This window comes from Equus caballus, chromosome 10 (genome assembly GCF_041296265.1).
Source record: "Equus caballus isolate H_3958 breed thoroughbred chromosome 10, TB-T2T, whole genome shotgun sequence".
Lineage (NCBI taxonomy): Eukaryota > Metazoa > Chordata > Mammalia > Perissodactyla > Equidae > Equus > Equus caballus.
This window is the reverse complement of record NC_091693.1, coordinates 79,295,183-79,317,986: the sequence shown is the minus strand read 5'-3', so window position 1 is coordinate 79,317,986 and position 22,804 is coordinate 79,295,183. Positions and strand designations below refer to the sequence as shown.

At 37.5% G+C, this 22,804-nt stretch overlaps 1 protein-coding gene across 7 annotated transcripts in view; it reads right to left on the bottom strand.

Moving 5' to 3' along the window:
* The window catches only part of NKAIN2 (sodium/potassium transporting ATPase interacting 2), a 921,761-nt gene that overhangs the window by 25,044 nt on the left and 873,913 nt on the right, over positions 1-22,804 (bottom strand). For all 7 annotated transcript variants that reach the window (XR_011422192.1, XR_001379336.3, XR_002811177.2 and 4 more), the window contains one exon: positions 2,195-2,255. Coding sequence is in view for 3 of the 7 variants with exons in the window: in XM_001504216.7 (XP_001504266.1) it covers positions 2,195-2,255 (61 nt within the window). In the remaining 4 variants the exon portion in view is untranslated. The remainder of the gene's footprint in view (positions 1-2,194; positions 2,256-22,804) is intronic.

Here is a 22,804-nt window from a genome sequence, read left to right as displayed (position 1 = left end):
TCATTGTGAAATGAAATCAAACTATATAGTCTAAGGAAAGCTCAATTCCTATATAAAATTTAATCTGTAGACTTTCCCTTCATCAAGGATTTGTCACAACAAAGACACTGAATGGTGAAATCTGAATGAACTTACATAGTTTGTGCAGTCCACACATTATAAAATCCATATATCTATTACCCTTCCTAACCTTTGACTAAATCTTTTGTGCACAAGACAAGTGCTTACTAGATGCCTTGTCTTGTATATTCATAAGGCACCTCAACCTCAACTTGTTCAAACTGAACCAATTATCACATCCCCATTCTATTTTCCTCAAGAGCACTTCCACTTACCCACTCACTCATACCAGAAACCCAGGAATCTTATCAGTCTCTTCCCTGTCCCTTACATGGTACCCATCCATAGCCCCTTAATCACTTTATTTTAGCATGTCTCATATCATATCTGTCCTCTCCATCTCCAGTACTGGTCTTAGTCCAGAACCTCATCATCTTGTACCTTAGTCATTTTCATGGTGTCTAAGTAGACTCTCTTGCCCTAATCTTGCCCCCATCCCAAAGTCTTCCCTTCATACTGATACCAATGTGATTTTTCTAAAGAACATTTCTGATTATATTACTCTCTTTTTATAAGCTACCTGCTAATTGATTTGCCAGCATGTTATACAAAATAAAATCCAAACTCTTCACTCTGTCATAACCATTTTCTACTATCTCATCCATGCTCTCTTTTCCAATCTTCTCTGGGTGCCCACCTCTAGCACAGGATACAATCCAGTCATATTATCTGGCTGCTCTGCCCCCAACATGGCAGGCTGTGATATGCCTTGGTGCTTTTTCACTTTTTGCCTGGGTTCCCTTACTCCCATATCAGGTACCCAACAAATGCCTATTCATCTTTCAAGAGCAAGCTCAAGAGTGTCCTTCCCTCTGAAATCTTTCCTAGTCCCTTTCCTGTCTCCCCTGAGTATGCACTCCATGGAGTTTTATTGTACTTATTTGTTCACGTGTTTGCTTTTCCCTACTAGATGGCAAATTCCTAGAGGTGAAAGATTGTGTATTACTAATCTTAAAATCTCCAAAGCCTGACACAGCACTTGACACATTGAGGAGTATTTTACAAATGTTTATCTAAAGGACCATCATTTCCTTTTACACACAAAATAATGTAAACTATGCATTGTATATTCCTGATTTTCCATCAAATTGAGTGTGATTGAAAAAGAGCCTCTTCTAATTCATCACTTGAGACTGCCTCCTCCTTTCTAGTGTGATTGGAAAGTGAAAAAGAAACACACATTTCTCTTTGGGTCTTTTCCTCAAATCATCCTGTGTCAGAGCAGTGGACTCTTGTCTTTTTCCCCACTGTCGAAACCCCAATTGTTAGGAATATTTTTGGAAACCAAGAAAAATGATTCCCAACTCTGATTTTTCCTCAGAGTAAATATAGCTGCACGGGTAAGTATGCTTGATATACCCAGAGAACAGAATTACTGCTTCCAGTCCTTCTATTTCACATCCTCAGGGGGCAAGGAAGGATGAAACCTTCTACCTGCCACTTTTAGAAGAGGAGAGGACAAGGGAGCCACTTGGAGGCTTGTAAGAGAGTATCGCCGTCGACACCCTGGATCAAGCAATAGTCCTAAATGCTGAAACTCGGACATAGAGTTCTGGCCATGTGTATCAAATTGTAGGAACAAAAAAGAAATAACGAACATTTGGTTTCCTGAAGACAAATTTCTTGAATTAATCTGAAGTCCGTTCTTTGGAGAATTTTAGTAACTATTGCAAATGGTTGATTATTGAAATTTGTAGCCCTGGGTGAAACTGATTAGTTATCAATACCTAATAAATGAGTTATAAAAAAGAAAACAGGTTAACCACATTTAAACATCGCTTCTGTCTCCAATTTCCTCTCTATATTCTCCACTAGCATTGTCATAAGAGGAATAGACTAAAAATATTTTTCAATGAAAAGAAAGGAATATGTTTTCCAAACGGGTGTTTCTCCATCTCTTCAATATGCTGGATACTTTTATGAAAAACATTTCAGCCCGACGGGTACAAATGGCTTATCCCCTGTTCTAATGCTGTGTTGGGGAGTATTGTTTGAGAGGTAGGAAGACTTGGTAGCAGGCAGAAAAGAAGATGCTTTGAACTTGAAAGAAACAGAATAGAGCTTTAATACTCACAGCTGTCCTCTTCTTCAGTTATACATTTCACAACATAACAGGCGTAGATGAACCCTGCCAGCTGAAACAAAACAAAGACGCTTTAGACGTGAGGCAAAGGCAACAGTACCGGACCTCACTGCGGGGTGGCTTTTCAAAGGCATGCAGTTTACGACTAGATTCTGCGTCCAAAATGTTTTATCAGGCTGGATCTTGACTCCAGTGTGGATTCTTGATCCAAGTGACGTCTCTGCCTTATAAACAAACATGTTGCTCTGTTTTTCTCTGACCTGAATTTTTGTGTAAGATTTGTTAATTGCCAAGCAATCTAAAATAAGTTATTTGAGGTGCATGAAGAAAAAAGAATTATGGTCATTCGTTAATGTAATAGCATTTACATTTGTGCCAATAAACTTCTAATTTCCCTTCATTTGCCAAGAGCCTTAGATTCTAAAATTGGACTCTCACTGACCATCAGAAAAATGTTTTGAGGGAAAAATATTAAGGAGGTTCCATGGTATGTTGCATGGACACTCTGTAAGTAAAAAAAAAAATCTTATTTAGACTTGGACCAGGAACCAAAGCATCCAAGGGTAATTAGGACAACATGCTACAGAGAAGCACTGCGGTGGACCCTGTGGGTAAGGAGCATCACAACACATTGAATTGGGATTGCACACATCAAATCATCTTTTCTGAAACATCCTTACAGAAAGGTCCCTATGGTCAGGGAAGTCTTTGCTCAGGGAAATTGGTACCTGTAAAGGAGCACAGCGAAGGCTTTTAATATCCATCCCCTCAGATTGAGCGGTTTTGTATTCCTTCATATCAGTATAATATTTATTTAGTCAATATGAGTGTTGATGGAAAGAAGGAAACTAACACAATTTCCTGATAAGCAGAAAAAAACGTTTTTTCCCCAAAATAATACAGTTTGGGGGAAAATCTTTAAAGATATGCCAGTTTCATCAGAATGATGATCAGAACAGTGATGAAGATTATTCATGATGACAGTTCAGAAAGGCATTGCTCCGGCTGAGTATTGACCCTACGCGGTAGTATTTCGTGTGGGGAAGGGGCTGTTAGGAAAGGCTGCAGTCTTCCATCAGGAGGTTAAGGCACAGAGAAAAAAGGAGCTGCCCTGATGGCCTAAGGAAGCCTAATGAAGCTGTTTTTCATCAGCTGAGAGATAACGATCTTTTTGGAAGGTATGAGCAGAACATTTTACGTCAGAGAGTACACTGATAGCTATTTCATGAGCACAGAACTGTTTGGAGACAAAAAGAGATCCAGTTAAAAGGAACTTCAGAAAATCTTCATTGGGGTTTGAAGGAGAAAGCATGTTCTGGCAGATTCTAGCTCTCTTCCAAAGAGAACTAGCATAGGATCAAACAGTGGCTCCTGGAACAGAAGCGGCGACCTTACTTGGGGGAGGAAATGATGGAACAGAAGACCTGCGTAACACATTCCTCAATGGCCTTTCCTTTCAGATCTGGGAGAAGAGGGAGTGCGCACTCCCCCTCTCCCCCCGTGTAGTATCTGACCCTGTGCACATGACAGAGAGAGAAATGAAAACAGCGCTGATGCTATATTAGCAGTTAGTTTTCTTTTTTAAAAAAATATCAAATTAGCGTTTTTCACTTTGACTTATATGTTGCTGTTGGCAATAAAATAGTGATAATAAGAACTCTTTCCTTATATAAGAGGATCATCAGGATCATTGTTTTTATCTTTAGAATACAGAGTACTATTAAAAACCAGTGTCTCCCATTTGGCTTTAGAAAAGATTTTGATTTGCTCAAACAAAATCACGATTTATAAAAAGAAAACAGACTAGTTAACCACATTTTTGTGATTTGGGCATTTTTATGGGTACTAGAAAAATAGACTAGGCTAACACTTCTTAATTTTTTATCCACAAAGACCCATGAAAATGCTCTAATCACTGAGTGACCCAGTCCAATGGGTACTCTGTCATTGGTACCTGGATCTGGCTATGGCTAGGTGAAGAGGCTATGCATTTTGTTCAGTCCCCTGGGTGCTGTCTATAGCTCCTGCCCTTCCTCCACATGAAGTCCTCGCCATCATGGTTCAGTGCTGAGGATTTATCAGTAGTTTAGCTCTTATTTTCCGTTTTAGGTACTTGTTACTTGCATTATCTATAAAGCAATTTTTCCCCAATCACGATTTTTTTTTTTTTGATTCTTACTCATCACTTCATTCCTTTGAAATAAAAATCTAGGTAAAGAGCATTGATGAATTCCGAGATTCAGGACCAATAAGTTTAGATTCCTCATTGAAGTGTTACTAGTTTCTAGATTATTAACTGAACTACTCTCCCAGATGCAGCCCAGACACTGTATTCTGCTCACCAGAGACCTTTTCATTGTATTTGGTTGCATTCTTTAACTATCAGGGGACCTCCTTTGATATAAAAGGAAATCCTACTGCATTTCATTACAAAAGCTTGCTGATTAAGGGCACTTTAGCTTTTAAACTGGTTGCTTCTAAAGACAAATGGAAATTTATTCCTCCAAAATTAATCAAGATTCATAAACCTCTGTTATCTTCCAATTTTCCTACATCATATAAATTTCTATTTAATTTTTACTTCCTTATAGCATTTATAAAATTTGCCTACAGAAAAGGGGTTTCCAATCATTTTTAACAACTCTGAATGCCTCCTGTGATGTGCAACTCTGCTATTTGCTACCTGGGCTGTAAAGATGAGCTAAGCCAAGGTTTCTTAACCTTGGCACCATCGACATTTTGGGTTGAGTAATTCTTTTTTCGTGGGGTCTGTTCTGCATTATAGGATGTTTAACTAGTAGCATCCTACAAACAAGACAGTTGACAACTGAGACAACAAAAGTGTCTGCAGACATTCCCATATGTCTTCTAAAAGGCAAAATTACCACAGGTTAGAGCCACTGCTTTAGACACAGTCCTATCCTGATGGAATTTGCAATTTCATAGCAGGGATATGTGTGTGATTGTAATTCGAAGTAGATTAAGATAAGCACCAGGAGGAAGGAAGAAATTGATTGTCTAGTAAGTGACAAACAGTAAACTGGGGGTTTTCACACATTAGCTCATTAATTCTCACAACCACTCTTGGAAGGATGCTATACGTTTTTGCAGAGGAGAGGTAAAATGGCTCTTGCTTTTCCAGAGTGAGTTCAAGTGGGAAAGCTATGGGTTGTGTTCAGGGAAGAGCCAGTAGTTCCATCTGAGAGTTTGGGGACCTCATACTAGAGCAACAGAAATAAAAGCTGTGAAGGCACATTTGGGCTATAATTGGAGAGCTTTGAGTATGTATCAAATTGCAAATCTGTCATTTTCTACACAATATACTTAAGGAGCACCCTGTCTTCTACTGAAAAAGTGTAAAAGTTTTCATGAAATAAACATCCTTCCTAACGTGATCCTTAGCTCCTTTTCTAGCCTCACTCCCCATCACTCCCGGTCTCAGAATTGATGCTGTGGGGACCTGGAATTGGCCACCCCAAGATATGTCTCTTTGGCATCAGGATTATTTGAAGCTGATTGCTTTTGATAAACTGGGACAGGCAAGGAGGCTCTGAGGAATGGAACTTGCCCTTTGTTAGGACACCTTTACATTTGTAAGGTAATCTCTATCTGTAAAAGGTGCCTCCCTCTCTGTACCAGAAAGAAGAAAGGAGATGACCTTCTCTCTAAAAACTCTTAATCAATACTAAAGGCAAGGACTTAAATCTGCATTTTATTGTGCTAGTCTGGTAACGTAACTGACTTCCCTCCCCCTCCCAACGTTGGCATTTCTTTAAGGATTAAGCATCTTTCCTTAGGCTAGGAACTGATTGCTGCGCTCACCTGTGACCGCCCAGCTCCAGACAATAGACTTGCCTCCGGCTATGCCCTCTGAGATAGCCGACCACTACCTGCTGTGTCCATCAGGCACTGTGCCGACAGGGCGATCTTGTGACTATTGTGGGAGGGACATTTCAATCACATGTGAAACATCCTGTTTGGGGGTATATAACCACTATGTGCACCCCACTTCTTCGGTGCCCTTTCTTCCTTCGGGAAGAAAGGCCCCGGGCCATGGTTCCTCATAAAGCTTTGTTTAATTTTCTCTTGCTATTCTGTCTCATGTGAATTTAATTCGTTCTCCAGCCAGACGAACCCCCATTTGGGAAGAGGAAATGTCTTCCTCCCCTACAATGCCAATATTAAGCTGTTGGTGGTTTGTTAACAAATATAAAGTGGTTTCCCTCCTCTGTTCTTTAATTCATTAACATATTCTGCCAACAAAGCTTGCGAATGCTCTACACCTGCTCCCTCCCCTCCTTGCTCAGCCTTGCACCTTTGAGTAACTGGAACTCATCCTCTAAGACTGAATTGACGTGTTGTCTCCCCAAGAACTGGCAAGTCGTTCCCGGGGTAGGTTGTAGGTTGCACTTTGGAGACGGACCTCGAGAGGTGGGAGGGCTTTGAGAGGGAATGACAAGGGGAAAGCAGAGGACACGTTCCAAGCAGAACTCAGGACAGCTCTGGGAAGACGTGGATTATGTTCAGAGAGGAACAAGTGGCCCCAGGTCAGAGGAGCTGGGTGAAGTGAAGGGAGTAACGGTGCCAAAGCAGAGAACAGTGACCCATGTTGTCAAAATAGATCTGAGTACCTGGAATTAAAATAAAATTATTTATTTTAAAGATAGAATAACAATGAAAGGTACCAGAGGTATTACACTAGGCAAACATACAATTATCCACGTGTAAGAAAACCAAAATATTACAGTTGTCTTAGTCTTTGGCATTCAAAGCAGAGCTAAACCTAAATCTTTTTATTTTTATTCATCTTTTCACCTCAATACATATAATATGATTTGTTCACTTCTAATTCACCTGATGGGGAATTACTATCATCTTGATATCATTACCGGCTGAAAGAAAGGATATTTTCTCTCTATAACTAAATCAGGTTAAAATTCTTTTTCGTATCTACAAACCATATTATGATTGTATGTCCCAGAAATTCACTTAGAAGCTAATAGATAAGGGGAAACCAAAGCCTTTTGGTAAGTATTTAAAAAGATTCAATTGTAGTAATTGAAAATATAACAACCTTAGTTTCTAAAATAGTATCTTTTGGACTTTTGTTTCCAGGAAGTTGGAGTAGACATCTTTTTCCCCAACCCTCCCAATAAGTACGACTAAATCCCCTGGACATTACATACACACACACACACACACACACACACGTATATGTATATGTAGATAAAACACACAAAGGAAGACCCCGAAAGGTGGAAAGAAGGTAGACTGTTTAGGAATCTTGGGACCAAAGGAAGGACATGGGACTGAGTTTTCTATTTTTCTTTTGTCTCATATATACTAGACTTGGAGCTCAAGAAGCCCACAACCCAGACATGCCAATGGGCACAGATAAAAAAGCTGAAACAAAAGCCTGCTCTCTGTAGCCAGAGAATCAGGAAAGGGATAGCTTAGCAAGACGAAAAATTTTTAAGATAATAACAGGTCTTCTTTAGCCAACAACATGGAAAAAACTGCAGCCCCCCCTCCCCAAGCACAGCAGCAAATAGTGGAGAGCAAAGACTCCCCGTCAGGCCAGGCTGTGGTGCTGAGAAGTCAGGCAGGAAGCCTAGACTTTTGTTCTTGCCAGGAAGGAGGAAGTCCCCCTCTCTAGTGTCAGTAGGCACCACATGGGGCATCTAGACTTCTAGCCTCATCCTGTAGTAAGAAGGCACTCCTCCCCTCCTAACTCTGGTGGTGTCAGAGGAGCCCTACTGGAGAATCAGAACTTGTATTAATGCCGAGCAGTATTAAGGCCAATCTCATGCCCCTATGGTGTCAGACGAGCAGGAACAAGGCACTTCTACCCCTCCTAGCCTTAGTGGTATCAGTGAAAGCTGAGTAGAGAGCAGGAATTTCCACTCCATCTCAGCCTTAATGAGAAGCCCTTCCCTCCTTGGGTCTCAACAAAGTCTGAGTGGGGATCCTGGACTTCTAAACTCCACTTGGCAGAAATGAGTCCGTGTCTCTCCTTCCCGTTTCAAAGTGGTATCAAAGGAAGCCAACTAAAGCAGAAGGTTTAGGGAAAATCTAGTCTCATGACACAATACCCAAAATGTCCATGTTTCAATTTAAAATTACTCATCACACCAATAAGGATGAAGATCTCAGCCCGAATGAAAAAAGACAATGAAGGGAAGCTAACACAAAGCTGCAGGACAGAGATGTCAGAATTTCCTGACAAATATTTTAAAGTAGCAATCGCAAAAATGCTTCAACAAAGCAATTATGAACGTGCTTGAAATAAATAAAAAATAAACAGTCGTAGCAAAGAAATAGAGGATATAAAGAAAAACCAAATTGAAAATTTAGAACTGAAAAGATGCAATAACCAAAATAAAAGAAACAACTGCAGAATGGAGGATACAGAGGAAAGAATGAGAGAACTTGAAGACAGAACAATAGAAATAACACAATATGGACAAGAGAGAAAAAAGTAGACTGAAGAAAAATGAATAGAGACTCAGGGACTTGTGGGACTACAATAAAACATCTAACATTTATGTCACTGGAGTCCTGAAAGGAGAGGAAAAAGAGAGCAGTACAGAAAAAGTACTCGAAGAAATCAAAACTGCCTAAATTTGACAAAAGACCTGAACTTACATATTCAAGAAGCTGAGTGAAACCCAAACAGCATAAACCCAAAGAAATTCACACCAAGATACATGATGTTCAAAATTTGGAAAACCAAAGACAAAAATCTTGAAAACAGAAAGAGGGAAAGATTTATGTACAGCCACTTTGGAAAAGAGTTTTGAGGTTTTTTATAAAAAAACTACATATACAACTACAATACAACCCAGCAATTGGGCTCTGGGTCATTTGTCACAGAGAAATGAAGACATGTTTACACAAAAAACTGTACACAGATGTTTATAGCAGCTTTATCCATAATAGCCAAAGACTGGACACAACCTAGCTGTCCTTCAGTGGGTGAATGGTGAAACAAACTGTGGTATATTCATATCATGGAATACAAGCAATAAAAGGAAGGAACTATTAATATATGCAACAACCTGCACGAATTTCCATAGAACTACACCAAGTGAAAAAAGCCAATCCCAAAAGGATTGCACAACTCCACTTACATAATAACATTCTTGACATGACACAACTATAGTCATTACAGATTAGTGGGTGCCAGTGAAACTGGGTAAAGAGTATATAGGATCTTTCTGTATTATTTCATACAATTGCATTTTGTATGATAAAATACAATTATCTCACATAAAAAGTTTAATGTAAAAATACTACATTTTAGGGTACTATTAGTTATGTTAAAAATATTTTGTATTATGAGTTCTAAATTTGCAAATATATTTAAACAAGGTGGATACACTTGTTTTCTTAAGTACAAAGACACATTTTAATTCTGAGTCCTTAGACCAGCATAGAAGTCCACAATAGTTTTTGATGTTGATACAATGTGGAATCCTTATTCAACAATCTTTTTTGGCTGGGAGTGGAGATGGGGAATAGCAAACACCAGTTTTTATCTGCAATTATCTCATTCTCATATAAATTAGTTCTATATTTCATTTAAATTAAATCATCTATTTTTGTTCTGAATTCATATCAGATGCTATAAGCCCATGCTTTTTGTAATATGAATTTGAACAGAAGGATATTATGCCCTCACAAAATATACTTTTAAGTTGCAAACGATTTTACTTGCTCTTTTGCACCTTATTCTATTTCCATAATTTGAGAGAGCTTCAGCAAAGGATTCTAATATGATTATATCAGTGTTATTAATGAAGGTCTTTTATGTGAAATGTTTTTTATGTGGGCTGGTGTATCATCTCTGTGGTCCACCAGATGATTTTTATCCCATACTATTCCACTGGCTGGACTCTCAGGGAGCATGTTGCAAATTTTCTTTGCTACGAATAATCCAGGTGCAGTTATCAACCTACTATAACTCATGGAGGATTGCCTTTAGGGCTATTGTGAATGTTCACAGCCTACTGAGTCAGAAAAGCTTTTCAGAGGATCAGAAACATATCTTAACCCTAGCCTTTAGGTATTGCGCCGCATCATCGAGCATGACTGTATTAAACACTTTTTAAAAGATTTAATAAAAGTAGACGTACATGCAAACTTGTATTATCTACTTAAGGCTGGGAAATGGACTGAACCAAATGCCAACACTGGCTTAACCAATAATTCCCGTTATAAATTGCCCTCTGGAGACTGGGAGATTTCTTCAGGCCAAACCCACCAAAAAGTTACCCGAGTTCAAATGAGTCTAATGTATTAGTCAAGCCAGCAGAGCAGAAGGTATTCAGGCAGGGTGAAAGACAGCTAATAAAATTCAAATGTCATCATGGTTAACACCTCTCTCAGAGTTTAAATATCTGATTAATTTTAAAAACTGTATTGACAGCAGTAGTTCAACGATTCTATACATATGTCAGTTGGGAAGTGATCAAACAAATAGCTGATCTAGTGCAACAGAACAGCCACAAGATGCATTCAGTTTTTGAGATAGGAGCCATAAGGGGAATCCTTAACTAAAACTGCTCATTGAAAATAATTGGCATTATGTTGTACACCTAAAACTAATACAATGTTATATGTCAATTATATCTCAACAAAAAGAGAAAATGATTGGGAAATGCAAAAAGCAACTTATTGACAACATCCTACTATTTTAATAGTAAAACTAAGTTTAAGATTATATATATTTCACATATTTGGATCCTGATTTATTTATAATGAAGCATTAGAGAAAGAAAGTGCAATTTTAAAATGTTCTGTAAAATGTAAACAATGAATATGTCTGGCCGAAATTTTGAACAAAATGAAATGAACACCTCCACCCATGCTAGATTAGTAAATATCTCTTATTCCTCCATGTTAAAGTAACAATGATGAAATACAGCAGGCTAGTTAACATTTTGGGCATGATAAATAAGACACTATATTTGGTCTCTAAGATTCTGTCTTGTCCACATTTCTAGAGGAATCTGGGGCCATCTAGGATCCCTAGAATAACAGAGATGTATATATGTGAGCAAAAGGCCCCTGTTTGGGTAGAAGTCATTCCTTCCAATTTCGTCTGAAGATATTAAGTAGATTCAATAGAAATCTTTCTGGAATTGACTAGTTGTCATCTTCCAGACTAGAAGTTGACCTCCATTTAAGTGTTTCTTTATATAAAAAAGGGCTGAGTCAAGAAATATAGCGGAGATTCATAAATCTCTTAAACTATAAGTCTGCCCTAAAGCTCCTTGCTGGCTCTATGGATTTTTGGCATGGACAGCTGGGATGTCCCTATGGCTTAGAAGCACATGTTGTTCTCTCATAGTTCAGAATCCTTGGTCCAGGCTGTTTGGTTATGTGGTAGGATGTAAGAAAGAGTTAGTTACCCAACTTTGACGAATCTTCATAAAGCATCTTTTCCTTTGGCAGATACTGTGTGCCAGAAGAGGTGTTAAATGACAAACTCATCATTATAAAAAATAGTTTATTGATTAACATTATATAAAAATAGTGCCAACAAAAATAGTATTCTCACTGTTCTAAAAAGAAAAAACTAAATGAAAAGAAAACATCAGAACATACCAGCTAGAGAGAAAAGTTGCTTCAAAATGTTATAGTACACTTAGATGTATTATTAGGGCTTGGAAAATATAGTTAAGTAGGAACCTTAGAGCAATTGGTCTCTTTACCATGACATCTGTGGGAATAAGCTTTATGAACTATGAAAAGGTATTTTATGTTGCATTCAATGAAGCTGGCTTCTGAAGCAAAGTACTTGCTGCAATATGTGGTAGAGGAAGATGAATGGGAGTGAAGAGAGTAACAGAAAAAGATCCCCCAAGGGGAATAAGATGTGCATTGGGGAAGACACAAATCTGAAGACTATTTTTTTCTCAAAGCAATTTTAAAAGGCACGAAACTGAATCAAAGTGTCACTTAAAAGGCCTGTCAACCCTTCCCATGTGTAGCAGTAATCTAGGTAGACTGAATAACTTTGGAGTCAGAACTTGGCTATGATTGGTGTTCTTCACTGACTCTTTCTTCCCTTCTATCTGAGTTACCTTCTTTTGAACATAAATCCTAGATTATCTTCTTTCTACATAACTCATAACCAATAGGAGGGTGAAAGACAATGCATCAACTACCTCAGAATGAAAAGATTTCATCAGTTACTGGTAACATGATCATTACCATTTGGGAATAAACTAGGAAAAACTGTAACCATATTTGTATGTTTTACTTTTTTATTTTCCACGTTTAAATCTCAAAACAACCAGCCATCTAACTAACCACTCACTTCCCAGGAAGTAGGAAAGGAAAGGCTAATGATTAACAGTCAAGGTAATAGTTAGCATCGCTGAAGTGCTCACTATGTTCTGGGCACATACTAACAACTTTATAGCTATTGCCCTATCAATTCTTTCCAGAAAAAAGGAGAGAGTTTCTGTCATCACCCATGATTTATAAATGAGAAAACCGACACTTACTGGAATTAAGTGATGTCCCAAGATAAAGAGATAGTTAGGAGAGGACTTGAATCCATGTCTACAAACTTGAAATCCTGTATTTTTCACTCTTACATGGCATTGTTAACTTATCCAACAGGCAAAACTGACAACACTCTTAAATGAAGGGAACTTGAGATTCTAAAAATCTGAATGGATTCACATTCAGAAAAAAAATCTTAGAGACTTCATTATCATGGTGGCTGAGAGGATTCTTTTTGTCTATCCCCTTCAATCTATAACAAGTAGAACATCTATAACCCAACAAAGGCTACATTGCACAACACACCAGGATACTGGAGAGATCCACACATTGGTACACAAAATGGTGGGTGAATTAAAGCACATAGAGGAGGCTAAATGGAGGAATAGCAGAGACAGAGCCCAGGATCCTGGATCCCCAGCTGCAGTAGCTGACCCAGCTGCCTCTAGCTATAGAGGACTTAGTGGGCATCATCAGAGGGCACACGTGTGACTCCAGCCAGAAAGCCACAGTGGCACCTGTGGCCATGGGAAATGGAGCAGCAGTGGAGGCAAAGCCCATGCTCCTGGCCTGGCCATAATTCATAGCCTAGTGTTAGCAGTGGAGGTATGCACAAGATTTTGCTATCCCAACAGCAGTGGTGTCTGTGGTAAGGGGCAATAGCTGAGGCAGTGCCTGCAGAATGTGGCTCCCTCTCCACCACCCCCAACACCGCCCCACCATGGTGTGGAAGCCTCTAACCCGGTGATCCTGGATGCATCAGCCATCCCCGTGCCCCTGGCAGCAAAACCGGTGACTGCTGCAAGACCAGCAACAGCAACCCATCAGTGACCCCAAGAGGTGAAGGGAGTAATGAGGAGAGTGCTAGTGGCAACCCAAATAGAGGGAGTGGAGGGTGGAATGTGTAGATCCTCAAATATAGCCAGAGGCAGCTCAGTTAAGAGAAACCAAAAGCTAGTGCTATAGCGCCATCTATTGAAAAATAAAAGAAAGTCTTGTAACCTCCAAGTGGTTGAAAAGTTTGAATCAAAACAAACAAAGCTAATAATTAACAAGACAGGGAACAACAAGTGTTGGAGAGGATGTGGAGAGAAGGGAATCCTCGTACACTGTTGGTGAGAATGCAAACTGGTGCAGCCACTGTGGAAAACAGTATGGAGTTTCCTCAGAAAACTAAGAACAGATCTACCATATGATCCAGCTATTCCACTGCTGGGTATTTATCGAAAGAACATGAAAACAAATGCGTAAAGATACACGCATCCTTACATTCATCGCAGCATTATGCACAATAGCTAAGACTTGGAAGCAACCTAGGTGCCCATCAAGGGACGAATGGATAAAGAAGATGTGGTATATATACACAATGGAATACTACTCAGACATAAGAAATGATGAAATCTGGCCATTTGTGAAAACATAGATGGATCTTGAGGGTATTATGCTAAGTGAAATAGGTCAGAGGGAGAGAGTCAAATACCATATGATCCCATTCATAAGTAGGAGATAAAAAATGACAAACAAACATATAGCAATGGAGATTGGACTGGTGGTTACCATGGGGAAGCAGGGGGAGGGAGGAGGGTGAAAGTGGTGATTAGGCTCATATGTGAGGTGATGATTTATAATTAGTCTTTGGGTAGTGAACATGATGTAATCTACACAGAATTTGAAATATATTATGATGTACATCTGACACTTATATAATGTTATAATCCAATGTTACTGAAAAAAATTAAAATTTTTTTGTTGTTTAAAAAACACAAAACAAACAAAGCTATACCTAAATAAGAAATGTGTTTGCTACAACAAAAGTGTTGGCAGAGGAATAGCTCAGCAAGCACCACAAAAAGCCCCAGTAACATGGGATCTCAAAAAGAAAATAATAGCTCTCCAGAAACCAAACATAAAATCATGGAAGATTGTTATCTAACTGATAAAGAATTCAAAATAGCTGTTGTGAAGAAACTCAACTAGTTACAAGAAAACTCAGAAAGGCAGTTCAATGAGCTCAGAAATAAAACCAATGAACAGAAGGAACAGTTTACTAAAGAGATTAAAACTCTTAACAAAAGAACCAAACAAATTCTGGAGCTGAAGAACTCAATAAATGAGATGAATAATGCAGCAGAAAGCATTGGAAATAGAGTAGATCATATGGAATAGGGAATTAATGAGCTTGAAATGGAAAACCAGAAATGATTCAGGTGGAAAAGGAGAGAGAACTAAGACTTAATAAAATGTAGAAATTCTATGGGAATTATCTGACTCTACTAGAAAAGGAAACATTAGGAGAATGGGTGTCCCAGAAGGAGAAGAGAGAGAGAAGAGAACAGAGAACTTAACTAAAGAAATAATATCTGAGAACTTCTCAAACCTGGGGAAAGAACTGGTTATACAAATCCAGGAAGCTAATAGAACACCCAGTTATCTTAATTCAAAAAGACCTTCTCCAAGACACATGATAATAAAATTGCCAAAAATCAATGACAAAGAAAGAATATTAAAGTCAGCCAAGAAAAAAAGAACAATAATCTGCAACGGAACTCCCATTAGACTATCAAGAGGTTTCTCAGCAGATACACTATAGGCCAGGAGAGAGTGGAATGAAATACTCAGAATATTGAAATATAAAAACTGTCACCCAAGAATATCCTATCCAGCAAAGTTGCCTTTCATATATGAAGGAGAAATAAAGACTTTCCCAGACAAACAAAAGCTAGGGAACTCATTGCCACTAGATCTGATTTACAAAAAATGTTGAAAAGAGCTCTCCTCCCTGAAACAAAAAGGCAAAGGTTTACAAAGCTTTGAGCAAAGTGATAAATAGACAGAATCAGAAAATTGAGACTCTGTATCAGAATAGGTTAGTAAACAATTATAACATAGAAGCCAAAGGGAAAAGAAGCATTAAAAATAACTATAACCACTTCAATTTGATAATGAATTCACAATACAAAAAGGGATAATTTACAACAACAAACACATAGAAAGGGAAGAGGAAAACTACAGAACCTGCAAAGGCAACTGATACTATGATGCTATCAGCAGAAAAAGAACTATTTATCTATGAGAGCTTTTATACAAACCCTATGGTAACCAAAAAACAAAAATTCAGAGCAGAGACACAGAACATAAAAAAGAGGAAAACGAGATACATATCACAGAAAACCACCACACTGAAGTGGCAAACAAAAAAACAAGGAAAAAGTGAAAAAAGGAAAGATAAAATGGCAGTATTAAGTCCTCATATATCAACAATCACCCTAAAAGTAAATGGATTGAACTTGCCAATCAAAAGACAGAGTGCCTGGATAGATTAAAAAACAAGACCCAACAATATGCCGCCTCTAGCAGACCCATCTCAGCTCATAGGTTCAAAGTGAAAGGATGGAAGATGATACTCCAAGCAAATGGCAATCAAAAGAATGTGGATGTAGTCATACTTATATCACACAAAATAGGCTTCAAGCCAAAAAGTTAACCTGAGACAAAGATGGTCATTATATAATGATAAAAGGGGTGATCCATCAAGAAGATATAACATTTATTAACATATATGCAGCTAACATAGAAGCACCAAAATATATAAAGCAATTATTAACAGAACTAAAGGGAGAAATTGACCTCAACACAGTAAGAGTACGGGACTTTACTACCCCACTTACATCAATGGGTAGATCATACAGACAGAAAGCCAACAAGAAAACATTGGCCTTAAATGAAGCACTACTCCAGATAGAATTAGTAGATATACATAGAATATTCCATGTAGAAACAGCAGAAAACACATTCTTCTCAAGTTCACATAGGACGTTCTCAAAGAAAGACCATGTGTTGGGAAACAAAACAAGGCAAAAAAAATTTAAGAAGATTGAAAACATATCAAGCATCTTTTCTGACCACAATGGTATAAGACTAGAAATCAACTACAAGAAGAAAGCTGGAAAAGTCACAGACATGTGGGGACCATACAACATGCTACTGAACAACTATTGGATCAACAAAGAAATCAAAGGAGAAATCAAAAACTATCTGAAGACAAATAAACATGAAAACACAACACACCAAAATATAGCAGATGCAGGAAAAGGAGTACTAAGAAAGAAGTTTATAGTAATACACTATAAATTTTTTGTTGCTTGTTGCTTAAGAAACAAAAAAAATCTCAAGTAAACAATCTGACGCTACACCTAAAGGAACTAGAAAAAGGACAAATGAAGCCCAAAGTCAGTAGAAGGAAGGAAATAATAAAAATCAGCAGAAATAAATGAAACAGAGACTGAAAAGACAATAAAAAAGAACAATGAAACTGAGAGCTGGTTCTTTGAAAAGATAAACAAAATGGACAAACCTTTAGCCAGACTCACCAAGGAAAAAAAGAAAGACTCAAATAAATAAAATCAATAACAAAAGATGAGAAATTACAACAGATACCACAGAAATACCAAGGATTATAAAAGAATCCTATGAGAAGCTATCCACTAACAAATTAGATAACCTAGAAGAAATGGATAAATTTTTAGAAGAATATAAGTTTCCAAAACTGAATCAGGAAGAAATGGAGAATCTGAATAGATTGATCACTAGTAAGGAGATTGAAACTGTAATCAAAAACCTCCCAAAGAACAAAAGTCCAGGACCAGATGGCTTCTCCGGTGAATTCTACAAAACATTCAAAGAAGACTTAACACCTATCCTTCCCAAACTCTTCCAAAAAATTGAAGATGAGGGCATGCTTCCTAGCTCATTTAATGAGGCCAACATTACCCTGATACAAAAACCAGACAAGGATGATGATACAAAAAAGAAAACTACAGGCCTGTATTGCCAATGGACATAGATGCAAAAATCTTCAACAAAATATTATCAGATAAATACAACAATACGTTAAAGGGATTATACACCATGAAAAAGTGGGATTTATTCCAGGGATGCAAGGATGGTTCAGCATTCACAAATCAATCAAAATGTACACCACATTAACAAATGAAGAATAAAAAATCATATAATCATCTTGATAAATGGAGAGAAAGCATTTGACAAGATTCAGCGTTCATTTATAATAAAAACGCTCAATGTAATGGGTATACACCTCAGTGTAATAAAGGCCACATATCACAAACCCACAGCTAACATCATACTCAAGTGACAAATTGAAAGCTTTCTCTCTAATAACAGGAACAAGACAAGGATGCCCATTTCTGTCACTCTTGTTTGGCATACTGTTGGAATTCCCAGCCAGAGCAACTAGGCAAGAAAAAGAAATAAAAGAGATCAAAATTGGAAAGAAAGAAGGAAAACTGTCAATGTTTGCAGATGACATGATTTTATATATAGAAAATCCTAAAGAATACACCAAAAAACTATTAGAAATAATAAATACAGTAAAGTTGCAGGTTAAAAATAAGCATACAAAGTCAGTTGTGCGTCTACACACTAACAGCAAACTAGCAGAAAGAGAAATCAAGAATACAATCCCATTTACAGCTGTGACAAAAAGAATAAAATACGTAGGAATATATATAACCCAGGAGGTGAAAAACCTGTATGCTGAAAACTATGAGACTGTTGAAAGAAATCAAAGAAGATACAAAGAAATGGAAAGATATCCCATGTTCATGTATTGAAAGAATTAACATAGTTAAAATGTCCATATTACCTAAAGCAATCTATAGATTCAATGTAATCCCTATTAAAATCCAAATGACATTTTTCACAGAAATAGAACAGAGAATCCTAAAATCTATATGGGCAACAAAAGACCTCAAATAGCCAAAGCAATTCTGAGAAAAAAGAACAAAGCTGAAGGTGTCACACTCCCTGATTTCAATGAATGCTATAAAGCGATAGTAATCAGAACAGCATGCTACTGCAGAAAAACAGACACACAGACCAATGCAACAGAATCAAGAGCCCAGAAATAAACTCATACATTTATGGACAGCTAATTTTTGACAAAGGAGCCAAGAACATATAATGGAGAAAAAAATGTCTCTTCAATAAATGATGTTGGGAAAACTGGACAGCCATGTGCAAAAGAATGAAACTAGACCACTATCTTACACACCACACACAAAATTTAACTCAGAACGGATTAAACACCTGAATGTAAGACCTGAAACCATAAAACTCCTAGAAGAAAACATAGGCAGTATGCTCTTTGACATTGGTCTTAGCAATATCTTTTAGGATATGTCTCCTCAGGCAAGGAAAATCAAAGAAAAAATAAACAAACGGAACTACATCAAATTAAAAAGCTTCTGCACAGCAAAGAAAACCAGCAGCAAATATTTTCAAATTGTATATCCAATAAAGGGTTAATATCCAAAATATAAAAAGAACTCATACAACTCAACAACAACAACAAAAAACCATTAAAAAAATGGACACAGGATCTGAACTGACATTTTAGCAAAGAAGATATACACACAGCCAACAGGCACATAAAAAGAGTTCAACATCAGGGAAATGTAAATCAAAACCACAATGAGATATCACCTCACACACAGCAGGATGGCATTATTAAAAAGACAGAAATAACATCTATTGGAGAGGCTGTGGAGTAAAAAGAGCCGTTATACATTGCTGGTGAGAATGTAAATTGGTACAGCCACTATGGAAATCAGTATGGAGATTCCTCCAAAAATTAAAAATAATATTACCATATGATCCAGCTATTCCACTTCTGGGTATTTACCCAAAGAACACAAAAACACTAATTCAAAAAGACATATGCACCCCTATGTTCATTGTAGCATTATTTACAAAAGCCAGGACTTGGAAATCATCCAAGTGCCCATCAACGGATGAATGAATAAAGGAAATGTGGTATGTATATATACACACACAGTGGACTATGACTCAGCATAAAAAAAAGATGAAATCTTGCCATTTGTGACAACATGGATGGAACTTGAGGGTATTAAGCTGAGTGAAATAAGTCAGACAGAGAAAGAGAAATATCATCTGACTTCACTCATACGTGGAAGATAAAAAAAATAATAAACACATAGATACAGAGAACAGATTGGTGGTTACCAGAGGGGAAGAGGGTTGCGGGGAGGAGAAAAGGGGAAAAGGGGCACATTTGTACCATGTCAGATGGAAATTAGACTTTCGGCGGTGAACATGATGTAGTCTATACAGAAGTCAAAACATAAGGATATACACCTGAAATGTATATAATGTTATAAACCAACGTTACCTCAATAAAAAATAGATTTAAAAAATCCTAAAATTAATTTCACCTAGTTTTCCAGGCTGAAAATTTGAATACAGAGGATCGTATTGAGCTTTGGGTGAGCAGAATTTGGAAATCAGCAACAAACAAACTGGCTCAGCTACCAGACAAACCACAGAGGACTTGAATGCCGCTCTTGGGAAACCTGGAGCTTGTAGAAGAACTGGCCAGTTCCTCCTGCTCATTTAATTATCATTTCACTTCTGTCTCAGTGGTTCCAACTCATCATGATTTTATAGTCCTCCTCTGAATTGTTTATATGTGCTCCTAAACACCAGAGTGGGCTTCTTTTATTAGAAATATATTGGTGAGCCACTAATTACCTTCAGTTTACTACTGGTGAGCAAGGCGAGCCTCACATTAGGTGGATAGTCACAGGAGTGGTATGGTTCTAAGAGCCTGAAAATCTAATCAATGGCTCCCCCTGCTCACGAGATAAAGAACTGATAACAAAGCATCTAAGAATATATGTGATTTGGCTCAAGCCTACCCTTCTAGCCCCAACTCTCGTGGCTCCCCTTGAATTTCCCACATTAAATCTCCAGGAAGTTGCCCCAATATACATGCCATGCTGTTTGATACCATCATGCTTTTGAATATGGCATTTCTCTATCCAACAAACAAAATTTAACAACATTTAGTGAGTGCCTACATGCACATGGGCTATTTCAAGACTACTTTTCAGGGAAGTGTTTCCTAAATGTCAAAAGGCACAGATAGGTACTCTTCGCTCTGTACTCATATAGCACCCTGTTAAATACCTATATTATACAACTTAATTTATTTTATTATGATTCATTTTCTGCATATTAACTCTTAAACTGGGCTATGAACATTCTTAAGAATCCCCAAGAATATGTCCATTATCTCAGAAAGTTCGCCCTTGACCCTTTTTCATCACCATTCCTCCATCCTCACCCCAGCCACCAGGCAACCACTATTCTGATTTTAATAACCATAGAATAATTTTGCTGGGTCTTGAACTTCATAAAAATAGAATAATGCTTTTTGTCTGGATTCTTTCATTGAGCATACTGTTTTTGACATTAATCCAAGATATTGCATGTATCAGTAATTTATTCTGTATTATTTTCAACTGGCATTCCATTGTATGAATATTCATATATCAGTTAACTTTTGCTACATAACAAACCACCCCAAAATTTAGGATTTGAAACAACAGCCATTCATGTTTTGTTCATTGTTCTGTGGGTTGGCAATTTGGGCTGAGTTCAGATGGGCAATTCTTTTGCTAGACTAGGTTGATTTCACTCATGCATCTGTGGTTGACTGTCAATCATCTAGGCAGCCCTTTTCCTCTGTGTTGGCCGATTGTTAGTTGAGGTGATGAAGACAAATGGACCACATATTTGTGGTCTCACATATTTAATCATCCATCAGGGCATTCTGGCTTACTCAAATTGATGTGGCAGTTTGCAAGAGCAGTAATAGTAGGTTGAATTTTTCAAGTCTCTATATTATCTTTGCTATCATCCCAATGTCAAAATGAATGGGTGAGCACTACAGCAAAATTCTCCCATGATATCTCAATTTATTTATCTATCTATCTATTGAAGGACCTTGGGGTTGCCGCCAGGTTTGGGCTACTATGAATAAAACTGCTTTAAATATTATCTATGGATCTTTTCATGAACATATATGTTCGTTTCTCTTAAAGAAATGCCTACTAGTGGAATTGCTGGGTCATTGCAGGGTAGGAACCTGGCTGGACAGAAGTGGTCTGGGCTTCTGGAGATAATTAGTAGAGAGAATAAACAGTAGATTCTTCAGGAATATAAATTGCTATTGTCCAAATTTTATTTTAAATTTTTGGTATGTTTATACAATGTGATCATCTTTCCACCATCTCATCACACTCGAAATTTCAGTTAAGTTTTGCCATGCATTCTTGTGTGAGCAGCACTTTGTGGAGCTGAAGGAATCAAAGTGGCAATGTACACAGATGAAATGTAAAGAGACAATCGAGAATTCAGTTGAAAGAGTGGAGTTAGGGGAGTCAAGAAAGGTCCCAGGAATCCTCCAGGGGTACTCCAGAATACTTTGTGTACGAGATGGGAGTTTGAACTCTTTTTTAATCCCAAAGAACAAGTTGATCCCAGTGGATGGAAGGCTTTTGCTGACAAATACATCATAAGCATAATGCCTAACATTTAGTGAGCTCTCAAGCAAGGATCAACTAGTTCCTGTTTCCAGCTAGTTCCAATCTTGTATCTTGCTCTAATTCATTTAAATAACCATATTTTAGAATTCCTGATTAAATAGTGAGAGGAAGATATGTTCCACATAGTTTACAGGTCCATGTGAAGATAAATGAAATCTTAACTATGAATGTACTTTGAGCTCCTAGGGGAAACACCGTATGATCTAGTCATTCTCCTCATCGCTAAATGTTCATCACACTAGACTCTGTGCAGCCATCTCCCCAAAAAGAAAGGTGGTCCCTTTATTTCCTTTTTGTCTTCGGCATTTGTTAATTGTCTCAAATGATTTGCTTTTTTTTTTTTAACTTTAAGGGTGTAGAAATTGAGAACTGTCAGCTAATTTAGAGATTTTTAGGGAAACACCTTCTACAATTGAAGTTTAAATGTGAGATTTAGAATTGTTTCTCTTACCCCCCAGATTTTAAAAGTCCTTTAAATAATAATAAGTGAATATGAATATGTATTCACTTATTATTTATTGGTAAATGTCATTCATATTTCTAAGGTTTAATAGCTTTAATTCTTTCTATACTCATGTCAAATTAATTCTATATGGATTATCAGTTCTTATTTTAGTGATAAAACTTTATCACTGGTTTTTCAATATATACTTGTCAAAAA